This window comes from Colias philodice, chromosome 2 (genome assembly GCF_061535455.1).
Source record: "Colias philodice isolate Cphi_HAF_F1 chromosome 2, ilColPhil1 Martin Lab GWU primary, whole genome shotgun sequence".
NCBI classification, from domain to species: Eukaryota; Metazoa; Arthropoda; class Insecta; order Lepidoptera; family Pieridae; genus Colias; species Colias philodice.
The window spans coordinates 5,736,416-5,761,531 of NC_143087.1; the positions used below are offsets into that span (position 1 = coordinate 5,736,416).

Sequence of the window (25,116 nt, forward strand, 5' to 3'; positions counted from 1 at the left end):
GCATCCATAGCACGAATCTATAGCACACATCCATAGCACGCATCTTTTTTTATATACAGGATAAAAAGCATATCTTAACTGAGACCGTTTCCAACAGTGCTACGCTATGTGCATTAATAAAATATATTATGATTGGTCGATAAGCAACGCATCTGCAGCAAACACAGCTTCAGGTGAAAAGGCACCCTTACACTAATGAAATTTATTTTTGTAGTGGGAAGTGGAAGCCTGCTTCTTTTTTCCTATAACTGGCACGCGGCAGGGTACCTGCTGCTAGACGTACCTATTACAAAATTCATCGGGTGACTCGGCTTTTCATTTTCATCCCACATATACGCACTGGGCAATGCGTTTCTTCTTTCAGTGTGGAACTATCTTTCGGTTCTCGTTCTTCCAAAAACTATAATCTTCATATTATTATATTTAGTTGCAATCTGACCAGGCTTTTGTGCTAGACCGGCGCGCGGCGACAGCATATGACATTTTTAGCCTAAAGGTCTCGTTACCAGGCCCTTAAATCTTAATAAAAAAGCTAATGACAGATGAGTATGACAGCCCGTAGCTGACATATGACAGAACGTGTCTGACATTAGTTTTTGTGTACTACCGAAAGTTGGTTTGGTGCCGAATTTTCTTGTTATTTGGATCATCATTTTAATTCTATACTGTCCCAGAAGTGATAAATATTAAAATTATGATTACGAACTTTGATAAGCTTTGTTTAGATTTAGAAAAACAGGAGCTTGAGGTGAGTTAATATCACACATCCAGGCAGAAGTAGTAAATGTTAATATCCAGACAAGTTATTACGCTTTTAAGAACCAATTATTCCAAAAAATGGATAAAATTTAGGATGTGGACCGTCGAGTTGGATATCAGCGATTTTATAGCAATAAGATAAGACTATGAGAAGTAATTTTACGAAGTTTCAACCTGCGACGCCGCTTATTTTTTTTATAATAAAATAAACAAATTTGTATAATTTTGTAATAATTTTCGTAATTTTGACGTTGACAGATGCCTGTCACTAGCAAAGGATTCACCTAAACAGCTTTAGAGACTCAGAGCAATAATTATTCCTCTGAGTTTAGAGATATTTTTATCATAATAATACTTTATAAAATACATAAATTGATAGTAATATTATAAGAATTTATCACAAAGATCCTTTTGAAGAGTTATTAAAAGCTGTGGAGTATGTTTATAGAATTCAATAAATTTTTATTACATTAAAATAATTGTGGATTATTATATTTCCTCTAAAATAATTGGATAATAATAACAATGCACAAAGTTAAATAAAGTATTTTAGTAGAGATAAAGACATTACCTACACAAAACACTAGTTTACATATCATCTCGGCTATTAATTAATAATTCAGTTCAATTACATTTCATTCTAATTCAATTTAAGTTAGTAATTCTAACAATAACAATTATGGGTAATGTAACACACATAAATCCATTACACAAAAGATGAACAGTCACATAACCAAATCTGTCAACCCCGACTCCACGTGGTCCTTCCGCTGTTACCCCTAGAGTGTATGTAAAAAATCGGAAGCGCGGAGGGAGAGCAGCCCTCACCCGCTGTAGCTAAGTGCAGGCACCGTACGAGCCGAAGCGGCTGAGGCTGGTCGCCGAAGGCGACCAAACAGCCGAAGCTGCGAAGGCGAGTTAAGTGCCTGTACTTAGCTACGCAAGGGTGATAGGGCTGCACTTCCCGCAGCGCTGGAGCAGAAGCAGAAGCAGTATAGTGAAACTGGAGGGAGTTTGGGAGTGGAGGGAAGGGAAAGGTTTATCCTACCATCCATTATTTGTAACTTTAGGCCCAATTATAACCTCAAACTTTGACCTTGAATATCTCAGGAACTACTGGTCTGCGCCGGTGGGGGGTCGTACCTAGGAGTTCCCCCCGACCCCCCCTCCCCTCCCCTCCCCCTCCCCGCCCCCCCATTGACGGTCCACATTCTAAATTTTTACCTACAAAAATTACTTCTAAAAATTAAAGGAGCTTTTTTTATCAATTTGCAGGCCCCAAATGGAGTAACCTCAGCAGCGAATTATGCGCAGTTACTAGCCATATATTTATATCAGAATGATCTGTAAGTATCTTATAGCCTATAGGTAACACAAAAAATGTTTAATATCCTTGTTTCTAATTTATTCTTTTAATCTACTGAGACTTAATTTTATTTCAACCATTGAGTATATGTATTTCAAAAGTTGATTGATATTATAACAATTGTTATGTAGATGTAATGCAAAATTCCTATGGAAAAGAATACCTCAGAACATAACATCAAGCAATCCAGAATTAGCAGCCATATGGACGGTTGGACAGAAAATGTGGAAAAAAGATCTGCCGCGAACTTACCAAGCCCTTGCTGCGTACCATTGGGTTGAACCAGTTGCTACTATTATGAGAGCATTAGAAGGTAAAATAATTACATATTTAAGAATATTAAATTAGGCTAATAATTCTGTTATAAATCAGAATTAGTAAATTGTTATGAAGTTTGCTGCCCTTTGACACAAATTACTACATAATTTTGCTTTCATTTTTAAAGAAAACAAAAAATAGATTGTGGTCTGGTATATGCTAGGCCACAGCTAGATGTAAAACTGGGTAGTTAATATAGAAACCAATTTTAATAATACTATGTGGCATTTAAAAAGATGCAATATAGTTTCAAAGGTTTACGATCATAGCAATTTGTTATAATGGCTTAATAAACATAAGCACTACCTTTACCAGGATCTTCCTTAGATTGCTTTATTAATTACTATCATTTACCTAATACCTAAGGTGTAGTTGAAAACTAACTTTCCGTGAAGACTATTAAATCCAAATTATTCATTAGAATAACATTTTTATACACTTATATAGAATCCTATATAATTTTAATTATTTTACAGAAAAAGTTCGTGAAACGGCATTCACTTTGATAGGACGGTCATACAGTTCCATTTCTATAGAGACTGTCGTCTCAATGACTGGCTTGAGCAAGGAAGCAGTTCTACAAATATGCAGGGATCGAAAGTGGGAGATAAACGAAGATGGAGTCACTGTGAACCCAGCACCTCCAGTCCAGCCAGCACCATTGCATACATCCAGCGAAGACCAGCTTTTCAAACTCACAGAATTTGTATCATTTTTAGAAAACTAAGTCATTTTATATGTAAACAGATTGTAAGCTGTAACTAGCCTAGAGGAACAAAGCCTCAATGGATTATTTTCATTAGATTAAATTTATAACATTGTCTACTTTGCTTTTTCGCATGCTATAGTTTATGTAATTTGTTTTTAATTTAAAAAATTAACAATAGTTTTGGATACTACAAATAGTCAATGTGGTAAGCAACAATGCACTTTAAAAATTTGATCTATATGAAAATACAGAGTGATATAAACTGAGTCCGAACAGTCTAGTGGTTGAAAACATGGAATAATTTGAAACTATGTACTACGGAAGCACATTGAAATATTAATAAAATAAAAGAACAACTTTCAAAATTATTTTATTTATTTAGATATGTCATATAAAAATTATTCATTGTAAAGTTCATGTGGCAGTGTACATTCTTATACATTTAATATAAAATAATAATTCAGAATCGACACAATTATTATGTAATTGTGTATCTATGTCATAAAAAATTCAGACAAATCTCTTAAAATATCACAAGTAGTCATAATGTCCTAAGAATTAATTTCAGTAAATAGTAACTATTCTAAAATGAGTATCCACGATTGCATTAACTAGGCGTTGATATATTTCGTAATTTAATCTTCTGTTAGCAGTGATAGCAAACTTATGGAACAGAACATATTTCAGTAAGATAAAAGAAATACATATAATAATTTAGATGCGTTTGACAGATTGGTTACGGTTTGCTATCCCCTACAGTCGATGTTCACTGAAATCTTGTTTGGAATGAGACTTGGTTCTGTCTCGGCTGCAATCTCATAGAATTGCTGTCGTCTTCGTCCCCAAGGGTTGTCTCGTAACCTCTGTTGACCATTCCACCATTCGGTTCTCCGAAAACGTCTTTCACTGAAATGTTGGCCGTCGAAGTTCGGTGGCGTGGTCCAACACCGTGGTTGTTGTTCAACTGAAATTGAAAATTCCATACATTATATTTTCATTAAACACCCTTTGTAATAAACAATAAATTTTAAAAGTTTGTTTTCAAATTTGTAAATTGTATAGCCATCAAAACTCTCATCGTGTCTTGAGCTAACTCCAGGTAATTCTTCCCGGGATCTTACTCTAATATGGCCATTAGCACAAATTTCGCTTCATAACTGGTTTGATGATTTTGCTTTTTTACGAAGGTAAATACATATTACGACATGTAACACATTTTCTTAATTTCTAAAATTGTTTAAACATACTATTCCTGTTACTCCATATTCATTATTAGCGCCTAGTGTTTGCATTTGTGATTTCCTTCTTTCAGCCATAACCGAATTTCTTCTTGTTTCCAAGGCTTTCAATGTTTCTCTGCGCAGGGTCATCTTCCTATTCAATACTGGTGTACCTATAAACACGAATTTCATTGATATTTTTCTCGTTAAAATATCCCTATATTTTATTCATTTTTAAAGCATTAAAATTACGTACCTGGACCCTCATTAGCATTCATGTTGAAGAAACGCTTCTTGAATGCAACGTCCAATGTTCCAATATTTCTCTTCTTCTGCCGCGCTTTTTCTAAATTGTGTATCGTTTTCCTTCTCCCCACATTTTGCGGACCCGACCCTGAATCGTTATCATACTCATCGTCTAGTCCGTTGAGCTTTTGTAAATCTTTCACTATTGCTATAGCATTCTTATCCAGCAATGCATCTTGTGATAGGTCTTCAGACTGTAAAATATATGAGCCAAATTAAAATTACAAACTCCCTCTATTACAGTTAACTATTAGAAAATGTTAAAAGGTTACCTTTTTAGTACAGAACCAGTTTAATTCTGTCGATGCTAATATGTGTGATATTGTTCCGAATCTATGGAACAACATAGCCGAAAATTGAATAACCAAAATTAAGGCAAAGAAGAACACGAAGACCAAACCAATCGGTTCAAGTTGCAAATATTCCTTTGAAATGAGCACCTAGAATAATTAAAACAATGTTAATTGCTGATTTTGCATGTCGATTTTTCGCAAGCAATAATTATTAAGCAGATATATATTAGCACCATTTCCACTGCGCTTTTAAATTACTACCAAAATGCACATTTTTATATACAACAACTCGAGTAATAAACAACTCACAAACAGATAAGAGTTGTTAAAAATCAAAATCAACTCAATATTATCATGCAACACGGGTGGGTGCACATCTATTTGCCGTAGGCCGTATTCCTTTGAGATGATTATAATATTATAATCCAATAATATAATTTATACTTTTATTTTTACAAGGAGTACAATTCGAAAACATTGTTATGAATTACAAAGAGAAAATAAATTTAAATATTTGCTATGTTAAAAAACACCATCGTGAAGGAATGAACATTCTCAGGGTACCATAGACCGTGTTAACACACACGCGAAATTTAATGGAAGAATTTCCACCACCAAAGAAAACAGACCAAAGGTGACAGTACAAGTTATTGGGTAGTGCGATTAATAAAGGTTTATCTTGTGGCCTTTCAGTTCAGAATTCAGGAAAAATACATTTTCGTTGTATCGATTCCGCTCCATACTTCACCAAAGTATGGAATGCTTAAAGGCCTGGGATTTTAGGAAGAATGTGATCATTTATTAAGTGACACTAAATTGTTTAGTTATCGGTGTAGAAGATAACTGGATCTTCATGCTGGGTGTGCCATCCCGTAAGAGACCGGTTAGAGAAAGGTCGTTAGACTTGCGTAGACACACAAAATTTGAAAAATTTGGCTATACCTCGCCTGTTTCCTCGATGTACGTTATGTTTGTCTTTACTCCCAAAGGCCAAATCACGTGGAGTTGATCTTTGTTGAGTTGTAATAAAAATACTATCAATATAAATAAAGCATTGAACATGACAAACGCAAAAACTGATTTATTGCGAAGCTCTATCAAATCACGTGCAATTCGAGCCTGTAAAATTACATAAAAAAGCATTAATAGTATCAACTTTCAATGGTGACTGAGATGGTGACTATCGTCGTGGGGATCGGGTCCTGCAAAAAGAGATTTTAAAACGCGGAGTCATAGTCCCATGTCATCATTGAAGGCCGATCGCTGATCATCGGGCGTTCTTCACGTTACCTCTTGCGTGGCCTCATCATATGTTATATTAGTTTTAACTCCGAGGGGCCATTTAATATGAAGGTTGTCCTTGTTCAATTGTAGCAAAAATACAATAAGGACAAAAAGAGCATTGACCATAAAGAAATTAAATACAGACGTGTCTCTCAATTCTTTCAGTTCCTTGGATATACGAGCCTAAAATTTTGGTAATTACAAACATATAATATTTAAAAATATAAGTAACTATAGTAAAACTGAAAGGAAATATGTATTAGTATCTTGGCTTCATAAAAAATTTACAATTAAAAAGCACAATTGACCAAATGTGATGAATAAATTTTTTTTCGGTTATGATCGACTACATGATGAAATTTATTTATACTCTGCAATAAACATATCACAATTTATTGATATGTTTATTTTTTCTGTCACAAAGCGTTTGAAAGGAAATGTACCTGTTCCTCTTTATTAGCATCAATAGGATAAATATATTTGTCGATAAGCTCTTTCCAAAACGCTAATTCTTGTTGATTTAGGAAATCAACTTCGCCTTTCTTCAAATCGGGATCTTCTATCCAGTATGGATTAATAAGGTCGTCACGTTTTTCCTGAAATAAATAATAGCAATAAACAAAACAGATACAAGGCGTTATGACATTGTATTGTATAGATTACTTACTCTTGGTACAGTAGACATAGTATCTGTTTCTGAATCAGAATCATGGTCTTCTTCTCCTTCCGCAACCGTTACCAGTGGATCGCCGTTCGTGCTTCCTCTGAGCCCGACAGATAATTTCCGTCCTCTCGATTGGCCATGTGGATCGATTGCTCTAGAAATTTATAAACAATTATAACGTCATATCCTTGCAACATTTTCGTTTAAAGTGATATCAGTATTGCAGCTTACCTTTCAACATTTTCCAACTTCTTTTCCAATTTTTCGAGTGTTGACGAGATGTGCAGAAGTTGTACTTTTTCTTCGTTGCTCTTAGGATGCGTGCATAGCAAACATTTAAATAAGCCTGCGAAAGAAAATTCGATGGAGCCCTCTTCTTCTTCACTGTTCATACCCGGAAGGAATCCGAGCAATGACTTCTGTTTTGCGTTCTTTTTGGCTTCTTCTGCTGCTTTCTTTTCGGCTTCAATTTCCTGGAATAAGCATTAAAATATTTATAGATAAAGATAATAATTCTAAAAATATCCATATAGAGAATATAGAATAATAGAGGTGAAAGGTTTACCTTTTTAGTTTTCTTCTGTTGAACTTCTCGAGTACCCCAGGATACGACATTAAGGTTGATTATAGAATATAAAATAAGTAGCAAGTACATAGAAGGTATAGAAAGAAGATAAATGATGCCGGGTACAACACACCAAAATTCTTGTGGATGTAAACAGGCGGCTATAAAGAATGAACCCGAGAGCGATATCAAGAAAATAGCTGATGGCGACCCTATACCGTCCTCGCCTAACTGAAGCGCAGTACCGACGATTACAGCCATCATTATCATAGCATATGCAGTTGAAAGAATTTGTGCAACCAGCAACTGAAATTATAAAAAAATGTACTATAAAACATGATCTATGATTAATTATATAAAATTTTATAAAATATTTTAGGTTTGATTTCAGTGAAATATTTGTCTTGTACCTGAATATCTGATTTCATCGTGAAGCAAACGAACATAAACAGCAATATCGGGTATAAGTTGTATTCGAAAGAGGTCCAATTGTCGATTCTAAAAGCAGCCACGAAGGCACCCACCAACATAAGGAATATAGTTCCGGGTCCAAGAATCGTACCACCCATCAACATCATCTGAAACAGTCATTTAAAAGAATTTCAATTTATATTTATATCATGGACAATGAGTTTCTGTCTCTTTCTATATAGCTAAAAATAAACTTTACCTGGTATGCAATGTAGGGTGAAGAAATGTTGTCGTTAATTTTAATCGTGTGTTTGTAGTCCGCAAGCAAGTCCATGATGTTAGCAATAGTGGAAGGTACCCATCGACGACGTTGATTGTAAAACTCACTAAAACCTTCTGGACAATGCGTGTACGCATCAGAAGCAGCTGAATACTCGACTCGATAACCTCGCTGTAGAAGTAGTGTACAAAGCCAACGGTCCTCCCCTGAAATTAAAAATAATAATCGTTACCAAAGATCGACTATTAGTATTCAGAATACAATGCCAATATAGAATATTGGAAACTTACCTTGATCGTACTGCACGAAATGTCTAGCTTCTTCGGGTCGTAGTGTATATTTCTTCATAACGTTATCGTCCATCAAAGCTTTTCCTCTGAACAGAGAGAAGCATCCAGGACTACAGAGTACGCAGCCAATCATGTGTTCTGTCGCCTTTTGCAGCCAATGACCAATAGCGTACTCGAACAATTGATACCACACCATAGGTCCTGTAAAAATAAATAAATATATGTATTACTATTAAGTTAATTTTAAGAAGTATGAAAATATGATAAGATGAATCTATTTGTATGCAGTACCTGATCCGACAGGATGAATACGACCACAAGCAGCGCCTAAGTTCTTATTCTTCTTCATTAAATCGATAAGCAAACGGACAGCGTGAGGCTGGAAATCAATATCTCCATCGAGTGTAAGCAAGTACGTGTTCTCAGCCATTGTTTCTTTACGGTCAACTGATATCGGCAGTTCCATTAGACGGTAACCCAAAAGGTAGTACATGTACATCACCTGAAATTAATTTTTTATTTAATATCACATGAAAATATATTAACAACACTAGGACTAGGTACTATTTTGTTAGTGTAAATTGTCACCTGTGACCAACGTTTCTTGTGACGAATTTTCGACTTATCCTTCAAATGGCAAATCATTTTCGTTTTTCCAGGAAGAACCCATGTCAATCTACCTCCGTATGGTGCGGGATATTTTTTGGGTGGTCGTACACGTATAATCGTCTGATGTACTTCAGACGCTGCTTCATCAATTGTGTCCACAAAAAGTTTCACGAATCTATTCACTTGCGAATCGTCGTCACTGTGATCAGAGATTTCGAAGGCGTCGTCCAAGAAAATGTGCGCTGAAATATTATACAAGCTATATGAGTTATGTGTTACATAATGAATAAGTTTAATAACTTTATTAATTCGTTACAAAAAAAGTATGATGAAAAATAATGTTAGTATTGTTAAATTGGAATTAAAAACATATATTATTAAACAAGAACAATAATTTTTTATACCCATTTGAGGTAAAACATAGACTTATTATTTTTTTAATGTAAATAAAAAAAACATACTTTCGAATTCGTAGTAATCGGGGTCAACAACTCTTAAGTACTTCTGTGCGACACGTCTTGCACACTGATCTTCATCCAACCGAAGGATAGACTTCAAGAACTCCATCATTTCGTCTCTCGTTTCGTGCCACATAGTAGCGCATGCGTATATCCTGGTAATCGAATCTGATGACTTCACCGTTTTGGGTGATGATCCAGTATTGTCCGTGTGAACTGATATAGTTTCATAGTATTCATCTCCTTTTTCCTTTTCTATTTCAGCTAGATCCTGAGAAAGGGAAACATAATAAGAAGATTGTTTTTTGGAATACTTAATTGTAGGTAATATGAGGAAAAAATCATACCTCAGTTTTGACATCTTTCTGATCATCACGTTTTCTATTAAACGCCATGCTTTGATCAATCAATAATCCGTTGTACATGGGCAGTACGAACAGTTTTTCAGTAGATGCCAAACGTTCCGCTTTTGGAGTCCAAATATGAATACTTATCCAAGTTTGTGATAGAAGCCATAATAACCAAACCCACGCCATTTGACGAGATATAAAATCACTGAGACTGAAAACTGAAATTGAGAACAATTGATTATTATAGTTCAGTTACTCAAAAGTCATTAAATTTTGCTTCTAACTAGGTAAACTAATTAATATTCTTAAAAATAAGGTTTTAAATTCGATTTATTTATAGGTTTTTTATGTTTAATGGTAATGGTATTTCAATTATGACTAAGAATTTACCTGGTGGACTTTCAAAGAACAAGTAATCGGGTATAGTTCCATGGAATATACAGGTGTCGCCATTTCGTAAGCCACATGCTGCGATCAGGAAGTTCACCACAACTGGTATTACCAAATTGATTGGGAAGGCATAACTGAAACCTTGGATAAGGATTTTGCACGCAAACTTCCCGAAAATATAACAGAAGTAAGCTGCGAAAACTTGTATCAGTAGAACATAAAATGCTGATTTGTATACAGCCGCTACTTCTACGGAATCGCCGGTTAATGTCGCATTTGCCAAGTCTGGAATTATTGTTCCTCCTAGTTGAACTTGTACCTAGAATTAAAAATAAATCTTGAATGTATAAAATTATTTTCCTTGTTAAATTGATTTTTGAGACGGTAAATAATTGAGCGTGTGATTTTTCTTACTTGATGATATAAATTGGGTATTTGAATAAATTTTTTTGTTGTGCTAAATGGAAAGATTATATATTAGTTTTATAACAAAACTATTTTTTTTAATTTTTTTTTTAATAATTCAAAAGTTATTTCAAAATAAAAATTCGTCTTTGAATCCAGTACCGAAAACACACCGACAACACCCGAAGCGTCACCCGAACGCGTGTGACGTCATAATGTTAGTTTTCACTCATTGCAGTTGATAGAAAAACGTATACAACTATAACATTTTGACGTCACATCTATCGTGACCAGTCATGGCGCGTTTATAGTCACGTGACTTTAATTTAAATTTCATCAATTTTTAATTGCTTTTATTTAATTGAAAAATAATTTTTCGGAGTTTTTTGCATTAAATATCAATATTATTAATAATAAAGTTTTAAAATACATTAAATAAATCAATATTTTTTTATTATTCAAATACTCAATTCTAAATACATTGAAAGTATCATTACTCGATCGAATCTTTATTTACGAAGTTAGATCGATAGAAGACATTATAAACTATATTCAGAAGCTAACTTACCTCTTCAACAACGATATTATGTGGCCCAAAACCTTCATTGAATAACTGGAAGAACATTGCCGGATTATCACCATCCATCCAAATGCACATTAATATGCAAACAGAGAATAGAATAATTTTCCACACAGATACGAATCTGTATGTATAATAGCGGGTTTGGTTCAATTCCTCCTTCACTCGGCCTAAACTTTTTATGATACCTGCGAAGCGAAACAATAATTAAGGCTATTTATGCAACATTTGGAAACAATCAGTTGTAAAGGTATTGTTGCGTTCGATCTTACCAATCGGACTCTGTCGGGTCACGTAATTTTCCCACCAGCCCAGAGATATACACAAAGCCGAAATCGGAATCAGCCATAGCACCGGTTTGTTCTCGAGCAGCGGCCACACAATGAAGCCAGTCACTTGCGCGACAATGGCGGCTATGTCGACTATAACTTTCACAAAGCGTTTCGAATCTCGCGAGTTGCGGGACAGTAAGCCGAGTATCGCTGGCACTATGCACATGCAATTCGTTATCATCGCTCCCTTTACGACATCTATCTCTGGCAGTACTTTGAAAAATAGTAACGCCAAGCCTATCGTATGAAGCGATTCCGCTATGAACACCTGAAAATAGAACACTGCACGTGAGATTTTGAATAATTAATACACTTAAAAGAGAAAGAATTCATGAGATGATACGACGTGAATAATTTAATCTAATCAGCATAGAAAAATGAAAGTACATGCGTAATTTATGCTTACCACTACGAAGTGTATGCTCTTCGGTTTCTTTACTGACTTGAAGAAACAGATCCTGACGGATCTAATGAGAGTTCCAACTTCCGGGATAGCGAAAACCGCCAGAATCACCCACATCCACGCCACTCGTTCTTCATCCGGTAAACTTACTACAAATTGTTTATCCCTACCTGAAAAATATCAATATTCAATTAGTATAATTTTAGTTAACTTTGTATAAATTTAAGATACCGAAAATATAACAGTTCTTACCTAAATTCCTATTACAATAAGCTAATCTCCTATCTTTTTTTAATTGCGAGGTCATAAAAAGTACAAGTCCTTTTGCAATGACTCCAGAAGCAAGGACTACTATAAAAGTAACAGCATACGCTAATATTTTGAGGACCCTGACTGTGAACTCTAGGCATTTTTGACTCTCCATAGACCCACTGTCCTGCTTCGGAGGAAATTCTCTGAACACGTCCCATCCTTTCGTTTCTTGTACTGTTCTTTGGCTGAAAAAAGAAAAAATATAAATTAAATGACTAGTTCATAACAATACATAACTAGTTCATATATTTCAATATATCTAATGGTTTATTTACACAACATTAAAAATTAAAATAGAATGTTTCATTTCTAGATATAAAGCTCGGAAATACGTAGAATTCTTTATGTTGATGACTGGTCTCTTCTAATAAATAAATAATTAATACTTATTACATTCTAAAAATTCTTTGTGTGTCTTGTCACGATTTGTAAACACAGGTATGTAGTTAATGACTAATACTTGCTGTATTAATACAAGTTTCAGACATCGTGTTTTTACTCATTATTTCGCATAAATGTCCCATAGCTAACATTAATTGTTCAATAGTTTTGTGTTTGCTCTAATTTAGGTAGCCAATGTTACAAATTGTGAGTTACAATGCATACCGGTTTCGACATAGTAGGTACAGGCGGCGTTGTGACAGGGGACTTACGTAAGATATGAGCCGTTAGGGTATCATAAATTATACGTTGCGAATATAACGACTGACAATTCGTCTACTCCAATTTTCTATACTGCAATTGCATTGTAGGTGGATACAAAATTGCGAATATATTTTGTTTATCAAATGTCTCATTCAAATCATCTCCCTATTGGTATTCAACGCACAATCTTGATATGCTTATATTTAGTTGAGTACTGAAGAATGTTATTTGCATGAGATACAAAACAATACCGATAGTATTCACTATTGTGAATTATTTACTTATTTTATTTATTTACTAGCTGACGCGACAAACGTTATGCTAACACCCTTTAACATGTGGGTATAAAAATAATTTAAGATCGTACTCGTACCGAATGTCAAAAAATCGCACTATCAGTTATGTAGGAGTTTGATTATGAAACGGTTGTGGACGAACAAAAGTATCATTATAGCCTAGGTAGGTTATTTAATGGTCGTAGGTACGAAAATTAAAACGTAGGAAAAGAATTTTAAAGTGAAACTTTTATTACATAGTCTCAAACTTTTTGGTTTGTGTAGCGCATGTCGCGTGTATCGCGGCTGCCGAGTAGGTATACCTAAATTATGCTAGCTAAGTCCCTTCTTCTCCCACTCCTTGATTATGCTGACGCTTGTACCACTGATCTAAATGAAGACCAATTAGATACACTTGAGCGTCTCCAAAATTTCTGTGTACGTTTTGTTTACGGTCTTCGTAAATACGACCACGTTTCCCAATTTCGAAAAAAACTCAAGTGGCTTCCTATAAGACTTCGCCGGAATGCAAATACGTTGAAGCTTCTTTTTTCTATCCTTTTCGATCCCAAATATCCTTCCTATTTAAAATCCCAGTTCAAATTCCTTGATTCTGATAGTTACTCCCTTCGCTCTGTTGATAACCTAATCCTTAGTTTTCCTTCCCACCAAACTAATTACTACGGAAATTCCTTTGCTGTAACCGCTGTCAGACTTTGGAATTCTTTGCCATTAGCTGTAAGACGAGCTTCCTCTCTTAAGTCCTTTAAAAATCTTTTACACCAGCATTTTTTAAATATAGCATTTCCTGGATATTAACTGTAACTATTTATTTATATTTATATACTTTATTTATTTATTATATATTTTATTAAATATTTTATTTATTTATATTATTGTTACTTTATTGTATTCTATTATGATTAATACAGGTTTCTCTATAACATAATAATAATATGTAATATATTATATTACTTCCTATTTTATTTTTATCTCATAATAATATACCTATATATATTTTTTTTCTTTTCTCTTTTACTTTTTCAGCCACCCGCGTTCCATTAATTATATGTATTATATATCTATCCTCTACCTTAGGTGGCCTGGAAGAAATCGCTTTTAAGCGATAAGGTCACCTTTTGTACTTCGCATCCAAACAGATATATATTATACTGTACATTGTAATATTAAATGGTGTGGTACAATAAATGATTAAATAAATAAATAAATATACCTACTCGGCAGCCGACCGTCACGCGACATGCGCTACACAAAGCAGTGTTTGGAACCGTTCGAACAGTTTCACTTTTACTGTGGTTTCATAAAACCACACAACATTTTCTTAGTTATAAAGACATACAAATCATAACTAGCACACATATATATCAATATATCAATCATTCATTTATCGACGTCACCATCAATTCGTGCTAAATGTTACAATAGAAAGTTGTCGACATAACGAGTACTTAGAGTCTTCCTGTTTAAATATCCCACACGCCGCTTTCTTCTACTGTTTATAAACGCATAAAAACTTAATTCGCTGTTTAAGTTTACTGTTATAATAATTATTGTATTTATTTTCTAAAATAACCTAAGTTTACTTGTAAATTACAAGTTATAATCGAGTTAATGTGCAATGAAATATTCATAACAAATTCAGCTTAAATTAATAAATGAATTAAATAAATATAAATAGAAGGATACCTGTAAATGCTACAATAGTTGCTGTAAATTGAGTTATTATTGTTCGCTATATACACAGGTTCTTCCAGATCATGTCTCTCATAATAAATTTTACGGTCGTGCTCACTCATTTTCTATTTCTCACATATCGTTTGCGACACACTTATAGAACACTGTGGAATTAAATCGATGAAATAAATATTCTATGGTATAAAGTATCCCGAAGTATAATTTAATAAATCATCGTTAATTTGATCGAGGACAGTAAACGGTGCGATCGCTGTACCGACTGGTGGAGGCGGCGCGTGGCCACCAAGACAAACGGTGGCTAACGTTGTCCATCGGACAAATTTTGAATATTAATTTTTCATATTCGCAATTTTGTTCACTCGAAAACAATCGAAGATAAAATTATCAAAAGACGTTTAAAAAATATCTTTAGACACATTTTGTCTATTTTATTTTAGTACCTATGTAACTAGGTACTTATATAATGTTAAAGTTAATTTTCCTAGATAAAATACATTTTTATAATGTATCTTTTTATGGCTAAACAGAGATCTAGCTAAAAAGCAGTAAAGATTATCTTATATCTGTGTTTGCACCAAAATGTTAAACGAGTTATCTGTAATAGGAAAATCTCAAAACGGACGTCGGTCAGTGCACTCGTAAAACGGATTAGTGAGGACTGAGGGCGTTTGTTTATTCGTACTAATAAAACATAAATTGTATTTTAGTTTAACAACGGAAAAGACAAACATTCAAAGAAATAATTAAAAAATAATACACAAAGTTTATAATTTACTGTGTTGTAGGCAAACGCTATAATGTCTTGAATAGTAAAGTTCTGAACCTATAAAATCTCCTTTCATATATCGTTATAAAAATAAAAATGTTAAATAAAAATATATTATGTCCTCATCTCGCGTGAAAGAAGACCACTGTGCAATTTCTTCGTTCTGCGGCAGTGGGCACGTGAAATTATATCGCGCTTCGTTAATTATTAATACGGACGCATGTGAAATGAAAGTATTCTATGTTTTTATTAATTACAATATTATATTTATTCCAATATATTATATGTTACAACAATATACAATAATAAAACAAGTTTCCTGTTTGCATAATTTTTTTTTTGTTTTATAATAATATACTATACATATATGGGTTCTAGGTATGTTTTATTTCTTCTCGGGAATAAATTAAGGTGATCTGCTTGAATTTTTATTTCAAGTTATGACCCCAGTTATTATGGATGGATTTTACCTGCTCCAAAATCTGCTGGTTTTATAGATATAGGTACTGTAGTATTATACATAAACTTGTATCAGTTTCATTGGTTAGGTACTTTAGAATGCAGTGCAGGCACCAACTTTCAAATAAAAAGAATTATCAAAATCAATTCGACCAGTTCTGAGGTAACAAACGTCTAAAAATATAGTCATATGGAAAATCTCCTCCTTTTTTGAATTCGGTTGAAATGCAGCATATACCTACATTATGCAATTAATGTTATCTATACATATAATAAATCTGTAGAAGGGTCAATTCTGTACATTGAAAATATTGAAAAAATAAATAGCAGGGGGTGTTACTGGATCGATACCAAACCCAAATATGTGATTAAAAAAATTTTTGTCTGTCTGTCTGTCTGTCTGTATGTGAAGACATCACGTGAAAACTAACGGTTCGATTTCGATGAAACTTGGTATAATTATACCTTATTATCCTGGGCGTAAAATAGGATACTTTTTATCCTGGAAAAATACGTAAAAAAAAAAATAATCTTAATTTTTCAGTTTTATCCATAGACGTTGTTCTGTAGAACCGCGAACGCACGTTGGTTATTATTATAGGCCTAGCCGTATTTGGGTCCAATAGATATTTATAAGATGTTATTGTCAGAGTTACTCAAAATGGAGAAATAAACCATCCACGCGAAGACCGACATTCGCGCAGACGGAGTCGCGGGCGGAAGCTAGTATTGCATATATTAATGTTATACCTACACAAATAAATGTCATGCAATGTAAACAACATTTGAACGTTTTTTTTTTCACAATACACAACCAGACACGTATTTACTTGTATAATGTACTAGCTGTTCCCCGCGGTTTCACCCGCATTGCTCCGCTCCTGTTGGTTTTAGCATGATGATATATAGCCTTCCTCGATAAATGGGCTATCAAACACCGAAAGAATTTTTCAAATCGGACCAGTAGTTCCCGAGATCAGCGCGTTCAAACAAACAAACTCTTCAGCTTTATAATATTAAGTATAGATTTAAGCCATTGAGCCCCGAGCGGCCCGATCGGTCCACGACACAATAGATTTTCTATTGTGTCTGTGGTTCCGGGACCTGAGTTATTACAGGAGGTGAGAGGTCCTAGTAAAATCATCATCATTAAACATTTTTACACGATCGTCTAGCATCGAATCCCCGACTGTTTTAATAATTATTGAGAGACCAAACAGATGCAATTCTTAAATTAACAACGATAGTTTTAATTTAAAAACATTTAAAACTAAATCTAAGATTCCTGGTATGAAAAAATACAAAAACGTAATAAAAATATGACCTTTGCTCGCTCACGATCTAGACTGGCTTAGGTTCTCGTCTACGAGCTCATATGAATACTTTTGTTACAAAAGGCTTCTCAATGTCATTCCGGTGCAAATCCACTCACTAAGCTTAATAGCTTAGAGCTTTATGTTACGAGCTTGCTAATTTATGTATAAATCTTTAGAATTCCGTGTTTAATTTTAATTTATTTAATTTAATGAATTAAAATTTAATGATAGATTAATGAATTACAAGTAATAAGGTAATTAATAAATTGTGTTACTTATAGTTTTTATTTATATAAAAGTATTTTCCGAGCGTGTTATAAACGATATTAAATTAAAAATAGATACGTCATGTTGGTCAATACACATAACTTTAATATGCAAAGTACTATCTGGGCTTGAAACACGAAGTCCGGTCGTTGACCAGACCATCATACATAAGTGCATACTTACTCTCTTCACTCTTACCGAATTTCTTTGCGCTTGCGCAATATGTAGGTACCAATAATCATGCTCTTATTGACTGAAGATTTTCATGTTTACTTTAAACAGAGCTAAGATATATATTTATAGGAATATATTAAAATTCTTATTTTTAATTCTAAATTCATTCTCAACAGCTAGAATAAACCCGTTGTCATCAAATATTCTTAACACGATCGACCCCGTGCCTCGGCCAGTGTGCTTCAAAAGCTTGTTTTAATGGCAGACTAGTTTAAAGAAGGTAGATTTCATAGTATAGCATTTTGGTAAATTATTCTCAATACAGATATTACATCTTATTTCCGTAAAAACTACCTAACTATATGACTCATTCCATCACTCATTTTGATAGAAACTATTCAAATTTACTAATGTCTGTCTCTCTTGTTAGTTAAATCGTTTCTAAGTCTGTAAGTTATTTAGATTTAGATGTAGCTCTCATTTAAATTACAACATTAGTTCCAAGTAGTGCATAACTATTTTCTTAAACGGTAAGTTCAACGCAGGAAACAAGTGGGGCGCAAAAATGTAGCGCACTCGATCGAAAGTTGTGTCGTCAGAGTTGACAACCTTGGCATTTGAGCGGGTTCCGGGCCGGCTGCCGCTGACCAATCGCTAGGCCACTAATAATTGTGTTCTTTGTGTGAAATATTATTAGAAACACTAATCTTACAAAACATAAGTGACAGCTTTTGAAGATGATGATTAGATTTCAACATATAGTTTTGAACACTGAACAATTTAGGTTTAGTGTTCAATGTATTATGAACGTTAAATATTAAGCATATATGCAAATTTTTAGGTTTTATAATATAACCTAAAAACAACTGGTTTAGAATAAGATGCCAAACTTCTGATGATGCGATTACGACACACTTGTACATTATGCTGTAGACGGCGTGTGTTGAAACTAAAGAATCATTTAGTGCAGACAAAAAGACAACGCTTATCTTCTTCTTCATTTAGTAACTACATAAAACTTTAATAATTTTCTGTCAAAAAAAAACTAAAAAGCTATAATAATAATGATATGATATCGATTTTTTCTGTTACAATATTTGCAAAGGCTTACTCATACAGCTTTAAGTGTGTCATCAGAGTTATGCGAATGATATAAAAGTATCCACTGAAGATAACGTAATAACTTTCATTCATTAGGCTTATATTCATTCTTAGTTTATATAACACATCCGTAGATAGGTACAATTCTGCGTCGATAATTGCTCGATATCAACCTCGACTGCGTAGATTTCTTTTTGCATTGAGCTTAGTAACCATGACTTTGAGACTTTCTTTTAGTAAAATAGCATGAAACAAAATCAATGTCTATTAAGATTATACTAAATTGGTCACGCACCTGCCGCCATAGGTGTCATTAGCGAGCGGCAAGAGTTCGTCGTCTGAATTGTCGCTGGTCTCCTCCCGCCGAGACTTCCCTCCGGAAGTCGCCATTGTCGGTGTAGCTCTGAAAGTATAGTAATGAAACCTTATTATTCTACATAAAAAAAAGATGTATTTAAATGTGAGTTTAATTTATACAAGCAACGTAACTAATGTAGATCATAAAAATTAAACAAGAAAAAAGTTAGCGACGGGCAAGTGACCTTCTCGAACCTTTTATTTTACAAGGATATAAACCGAGCCAAACAAAAGCAATCTAAAGTTACTCATCTAATTTACCTTTTAATAGATACATCTATGTTTTCGAGTTTTAAAGAAATTGGGTAATGTGAATAATCAGAAAAAAATGTTTATTACGGTTTAAATCCAAAAATGGTCGACTAATTTTACATTTTATTTTACGATTGAAAAGCTGCATCTTTACTGAATAATGTTTTTGACAAATCTGGGATAAGCGACTAGCACTTAATGTATGTAACCTTTGAACAATTGAATAATTGATACCAAATAGTAGCTTTCAACTGTTATTCGTGCATGAAAATAATATCTACATAAAACTTATTCGATTTAATATTATTGCGAGTTAGACCGGTTTTTCAATGACTTCTTCTACTTATACATAATTTGTTTTGCTGTTTGAGGATCGAGAATTGCTAAAATATTCAAAAATATCATAGTATTTTAAAGTGGCTTACCTACATTGTAATACGCAATTAATATTTACAAAATATAATGTTATGTTTCGTTCATTTTGTATTTGAAAATATGGATACTTTTCATTACCTACGTAAGGAAACATGCAGACTGAGCTCACAAGCATTAAGAAATAGCAATATTTATAAACTACACAATAGTTGTAAAAGATTTTCTTACAGTGATCTAAGATATCAATGGCGTGAATCATATTTTACTCAAAGATCGCGCATTCCTCGCAGGTCATGTATCCCTTGCAAATACTTTGTGTATTCATTTCTATATGCTTGAAAATAAGTATATATCTATATTAAATTTTTGCATAAAGTAACACTTGTATTGTATCTTTAAGTTGTAGAGTCGATTTTACTTATAATTTTAATGTTTTGAAGAACTTGTGTCTTTTCAAGAGTAACTACAGGAGTACTAAATAAATTTTGTTTTAAATCCATAATTATTAATTATTCATTATTGCACTAGGGTCCTGCGTTAACAAATACATCGATAAATTGATAAGAGTTTTATGAGTAGTCCAAGAGATGCCACATTATTTGTCATTGATTTAGTTAAATCGTAATTTGAACATAAGTCAATTTGCATTTGTCAATTACTGAGCAAATAGCTACATTCGTATCTAAGTAATACAATATATCTTTGAGTGCAAGATATTGGTTTTATTGTTCTTAATAGTAGGCTGTGGAAGCGAGGGCTGCGTCCGCGCCGACGGCCGCAAGGTCAGCGACTTCCGCGCCCATTCAACAATAAACCTACCTTGGTGTTGAACTACTTCAATATAAAACCAAAGATCTACCTTAGACCTAAGAATATACGCGTAACTATAGGTATTGTTCATGTGGGAACTATTTACCAAAATGACTTACGACTACCGCATATCAGAATCGTAAAAAAAATAAACAATTTTTTTTGTTCCACGTTTCGATTAGACGTCAATGCTTTATACATGGCAAAATTATACGACGTAAACAGTTGTATACGTTGCCAGTTCTCTAACTTCTTTAGGCAATACTACTACTACTAGTACTAATACATATTATGATTTTTTTTCTAGGTACCTACCTACTGATTTCATTTTGCCGTCGGTACCTACCTACTCATGGACAATTTTTTATAAGCGTTTATTTAAGTAGTAGTGAATCTTTAACTGTATATCATATTAAAAGGGAACGTAATTCTTAACTGCCTTGGTAGATAAGTAGAGTTAGCTTACTGCTAACTAACTGGTGCTTACTTTCACTATTGACGGCCTGCTCCCTCCCCCTCCCGCCTCCCCCTTACTCCATAACACAACCTCACGAGTCACGACGCAATACCTTGCATTCCTCTCATGCTATATTCTTTGCGAATTTATTTGCAAAATCCTGTTTGTTTGTGTTTGTTTGTTTGTTTGATAAAATATATTCATGTACATATATATAAATTTGTTGTTAAAAATATGAGAAATATTTTATTTATTAAATATCTATGTCATGTTAGACAAAAATAAGACAATAACGTCTTAATGGATTTGATATTTTAAATGGATTGGATGAAGTCATTAGTTTTATTTGTATGTGTTGCCTAACTCTGCTTCGGTCAAGGAAACATATAAATATTTGATACCTAAAGACCACAATACAATATAGCCTATATCTATCGTCGCCATATATATTAAATCATACGAGAAAAACTTGATATAATGCCAAGAAAATTATAATTGAAAATGTTCACTTAGGTACATTTTTTTTTTCATAATTCGATTAACATCGTAAAAATCAAATTGAACGTGAAAATCTTGTTTCAATATAATTATATCCTTACAACATGCTCACATACCTACAGTAACCTTTCCGCAGCGCTTGAATGCGTCTTCAAGGCACAAGCTGAAAGACATTGCATGACATTCAAGTTTGTCTAACGTATATATAATATGCATGTATTATGTTCCTCGTATCATTATCAAATGGTAAATGTATGTTTTTTTTTATTTATTATAGCTAAAGATCTATTTATTTTGTACTAGCTTTCCGCCCGCGGCTTCGCCCGCGTTTTCAGAGAAAAACCCGTTCCCGTAGGATTTCCGGGATAAAACCTAGGTATCCTATGTCCTTTCTTGGGTATCAAAATATATCTATACCAAATTTCATGCCAATTGGTTCAGTAATTCAGGCGTGATTGAGAAACAGACAGACAGACAGAGTTACTTTCGCATTTATAATATTAAGTATGAATAGTATGGATTTAGATATACATGGTATCTAACGTAGGATGTGACAACCTTACTACCACTAAATATTACCTAATCGGTAATCGTAAAGTAAATTATGTCAATTAAATCATTTAATTACCATATCTCCAATTTATTAATTGAAGAAATAATTTAAATTATTAAAACGAACGATGATACCGCAAAGGAATACCAACACTGGTATTAAAATGAAGTGAACTAAATACGTGCGTTGATGTCTTTTGTACGTAGCGGCAGTAACGCCCTTACAGTAACGCGTCAACATACATAATACATATAATCAACACCCAATATCAATATTTAAACGCAATATTATATTCTCTAATTAAAAATATGAGATTATAAATTCCCAATTTGTTAAAAAACTGAATTCCTCATATTTAACGCTTATCTTGGCTTGTAATTTCAGGTAACTCGATTACCGTATTAGTAGGTAGTTACACGCGAAACTGCAATATCCTCAACAATTCGTGCATGTTAAGTATCTTTTGTAACGTTACGAAATTAGTTCATTTTAAATTTTTCTTTCACATTACTGTAGCCGTGTCTGTTCCTGTGACAAATCTATCCAAACGGATTTCACTTTTGTGCCTATTGTTATGAATATTCTCATTGGAAAAACACATTTTTCTCGATATAGAAAATTTGCAACTGTGACTCAATACTACGTTTATTAAAAAAAACCTCGTACGATACAGGTTTAAAGGCTGTCACTTTTAATATTGATCTTTATTGGTTCGCCCTGATTGATGATTAGATGAGGCGAGGTCTAAATTTTATAGACAATTTGATCATCCTTTGACCTTAATTATAAAACACAAGATGAATCAAATATAAATGCTTCGAGGAAGCTACATTTACATTTATAATTATTATTAATTTAAATTCTAGAGTGTTTTGACGCAAATATATCACTTAAATAAGGTACATATTTACCAAAATTTATGACCAACCCAAGGGGGTTGGTCATAAATTTTGGCTAATATTAATTCCCATATAAGTTTTATATTCAAACACTTACCAAAGAGCTCAAAACTTTCGCTATAGAATTAATATTTATCTGCCAAGTGACTTCTAGAAATTATATTCAGTAACTATTTCCAGTTCTTTATTACAACACATTAAAATCATATCAATTCAATTCCCCAGCTTTGGTTCAGAAATGTTGGTATGCATGTAACTGTTTAATGAACATAACACGTAACAATAACCGTTTCCAAAAACTATTTTATGCACAGACTTGGCCTCGTTACTATTTTATTATTTTAGTAAAGCGTTGAGTAATACGCGCAATGAGCTTTGTTAACGACAACTCCGATCGCACCAATTGTCATGTATCTTTGTTTACAAATTACATAAGTTTGTTGTGAGGACATACAACGTACGCACAATTGTTAAATATTTTGAAGCGACTAGTAATTAGAAATTACAACATCACATTATATCTAATGAATGCCATAAGCATAATTAAAGGTTAACTTGTTCTTGAAGCGTAATCGTTTGGTAAAAGCTAATACGCAATGCATTGTTTTTGTATTAATTACGTAATTTTTTTAATTAAGGAAACGTAAAATTGTTTCGAGTAAGAACGACCCTCTGTCGGAACCGGATGCTTGCGAGGTCTTAGGGTTGCCACGTTCAAAGCTTCAAAATCCAAATGTTAAAATATGCATCAATTTACATACCGTCTGCTTTATTATGGGTCTTAAAATTTGAAATAAATACATTCGGGCGCTGTATAAGAAAGCGTGTCTCACTAATTTCACTTTAAATAACCTTAATTTCTTTTGTGATTAGTGGAGTTCTGAATCAACACCAATTAGATGCTGATGCAGCAATAATAGATATGATAAAATAAAAATTAAGTGATACCTACTTCATAGTTTATATCAATCTTTCAATTATTACGGTAGTTAAATTCCAATAATTACAAGGTTCTGACTCTTACTTATATCGCTCGTTATGTCGAATCAACTTTACAACCTACATTCACTTTTGTTTGGCATTGCACGGTCTACCACCTGATTCTATATTAAGGATAAACTTAAATCGCATCGCTTTGGCTTTAGTGAAGAAAGAAATATGTTAAATAATAAGTGTGCTATAAAGTGTAATGTCGTAAACGTCTTTCATATTTAACCTACTTAGCTGAATTATATCACGATTTCGTACACTAAGTCACGGATTCGCACTTTCGAAAGCGAAACTTGGTGTTAGAAAAACAGTTTTTCTTCCACGTTCCTTGTTTGATTTGAGAAGGTATTATGCAAATTGGTTGTACTTTCGCAGCTGATAGCCTCGAAGAAAGGTCAGGCTATAAGAGAAGCTTCTTTTTTTATAGATTATATAGACGCTTACCTTGAAGCTGGTAGCTGGTAGCTGGTAGAAGGAAGAGAAATCCGTAAAGGGTGTCACTGAATAATGTTTATGTGGTGAGAGTGCACTCGCGAGGCGGTGTCGTAGCGCATGGTGCGCGGGTGCGTGGTCGGGTCGCCGCGCGCTCACTGCCCGCGACTCGCGCGCTAAGCCCTCGCGACCTGTCACTTCTTACTTGACTGACTCAACTTCTTTTGCCAAATAATGCGCTTTATTGACCAATTTTCGGGTACTAAACGTGTTATACTTTGCGTGATGCGTTTTTTCCGTATTCAAAGTTTAGTCATGTAGTATTGGAGATTTTTTTGCATTGTCATTTTTTATAAAAATCTTTTAGATTAAAATTTGCCTGTTATTGAGAAAAAATGGTCATATTTTTAAACGATAAGAGAATGAAGAAAAGAGCTGTGATTTTTTTTATTCGTTTTTGACTGAAAATA

General features: G+C 33.6%; 2 protein-coding genes across 5 annotated transcripts; one reads left to right on the forward strand and one right to left on the reverse strand.

The window, feature by feature from the left end:
* Positions 1-645: 645 nt before the first annotated feature.
* On the forward strand, positions 646-3,517 carry CSN8 (COP9 signalosome subunit 8). The gene is made up of 4 exons (XM_089704469.1): positions 646-748; positions 2,035-2,105; positions 2,257-2,438; positions 2,920-3,517. The coding sequence occupies exons 1-4, from the start codon at positions 695-697 to the stop codon at positions 3,168-3,170; spliced, it is 558 nt and encodes a 185-aa protein (XP_089560595.1). The 5' UTR covers positions 646-694; the 3' UTR covers positions 3,171-3,517.
* kkv (hyaluronan synthase-like protein kkv) lies at positions 3,510-24,824 on the reverse strand. Of its 4 annotated transcripts, none has more exons than XM_089704083.1 (23): positions 24,659-24,824; positions 19,319-19,426; positions 12,245-12,489; positions 11,996-12,162; positions 11,530-11,857; positions 11,246-11,445; positions 10,273-10,591; positions 9,880-10,100; positions 9,536-9,803; positions 9,054-9,316; positions 8,757-8,967; positions 8,466-8,666; positions 8,155-8,381; positions 7,895-8,062; positions 7,485-7,790; positions 7,151-7,392; positions 6,923-7,073; positions 6,699-6,851; positions 5,914-6,090; positions 4,951-5,118; positions 4,629-4,872; positions 4,400-4,545; positions 3,510-4,116 (listed from the first exon to the last, which is right to left on the reverse strand). In XM_089704083.1, exons 2-23 carry the CDS (start codon positions 19,411-19,413, stop codon positions 3,919-3,921), a joined length of 4,698 nt encoding a protein of 1,565 aa, XP_089560209.1. In that variant the 5' UTR covers positions 19,414-19,426; positions 24,659-24,824; the 3' UTR covers positions 3,510-3,918. The 4 variants fall into 4 exon arrangements, with proteins under 4 accessions (XP_089560209.1, XP_089560213.1, XP_089560197.1 ...); XM_089704087.1 differs by lacking the exon at positions 5,914-6,090 and adding an exon at positions 6,262-6,438; XM_089704071.1 differs by lacking the exons at positions 19,319-19,426; positions 24,659-24,824 and adding an exon at positions 14,932-15,208.
* Positions 24,825-25,116: the final 292 nt, after the last annotated feature.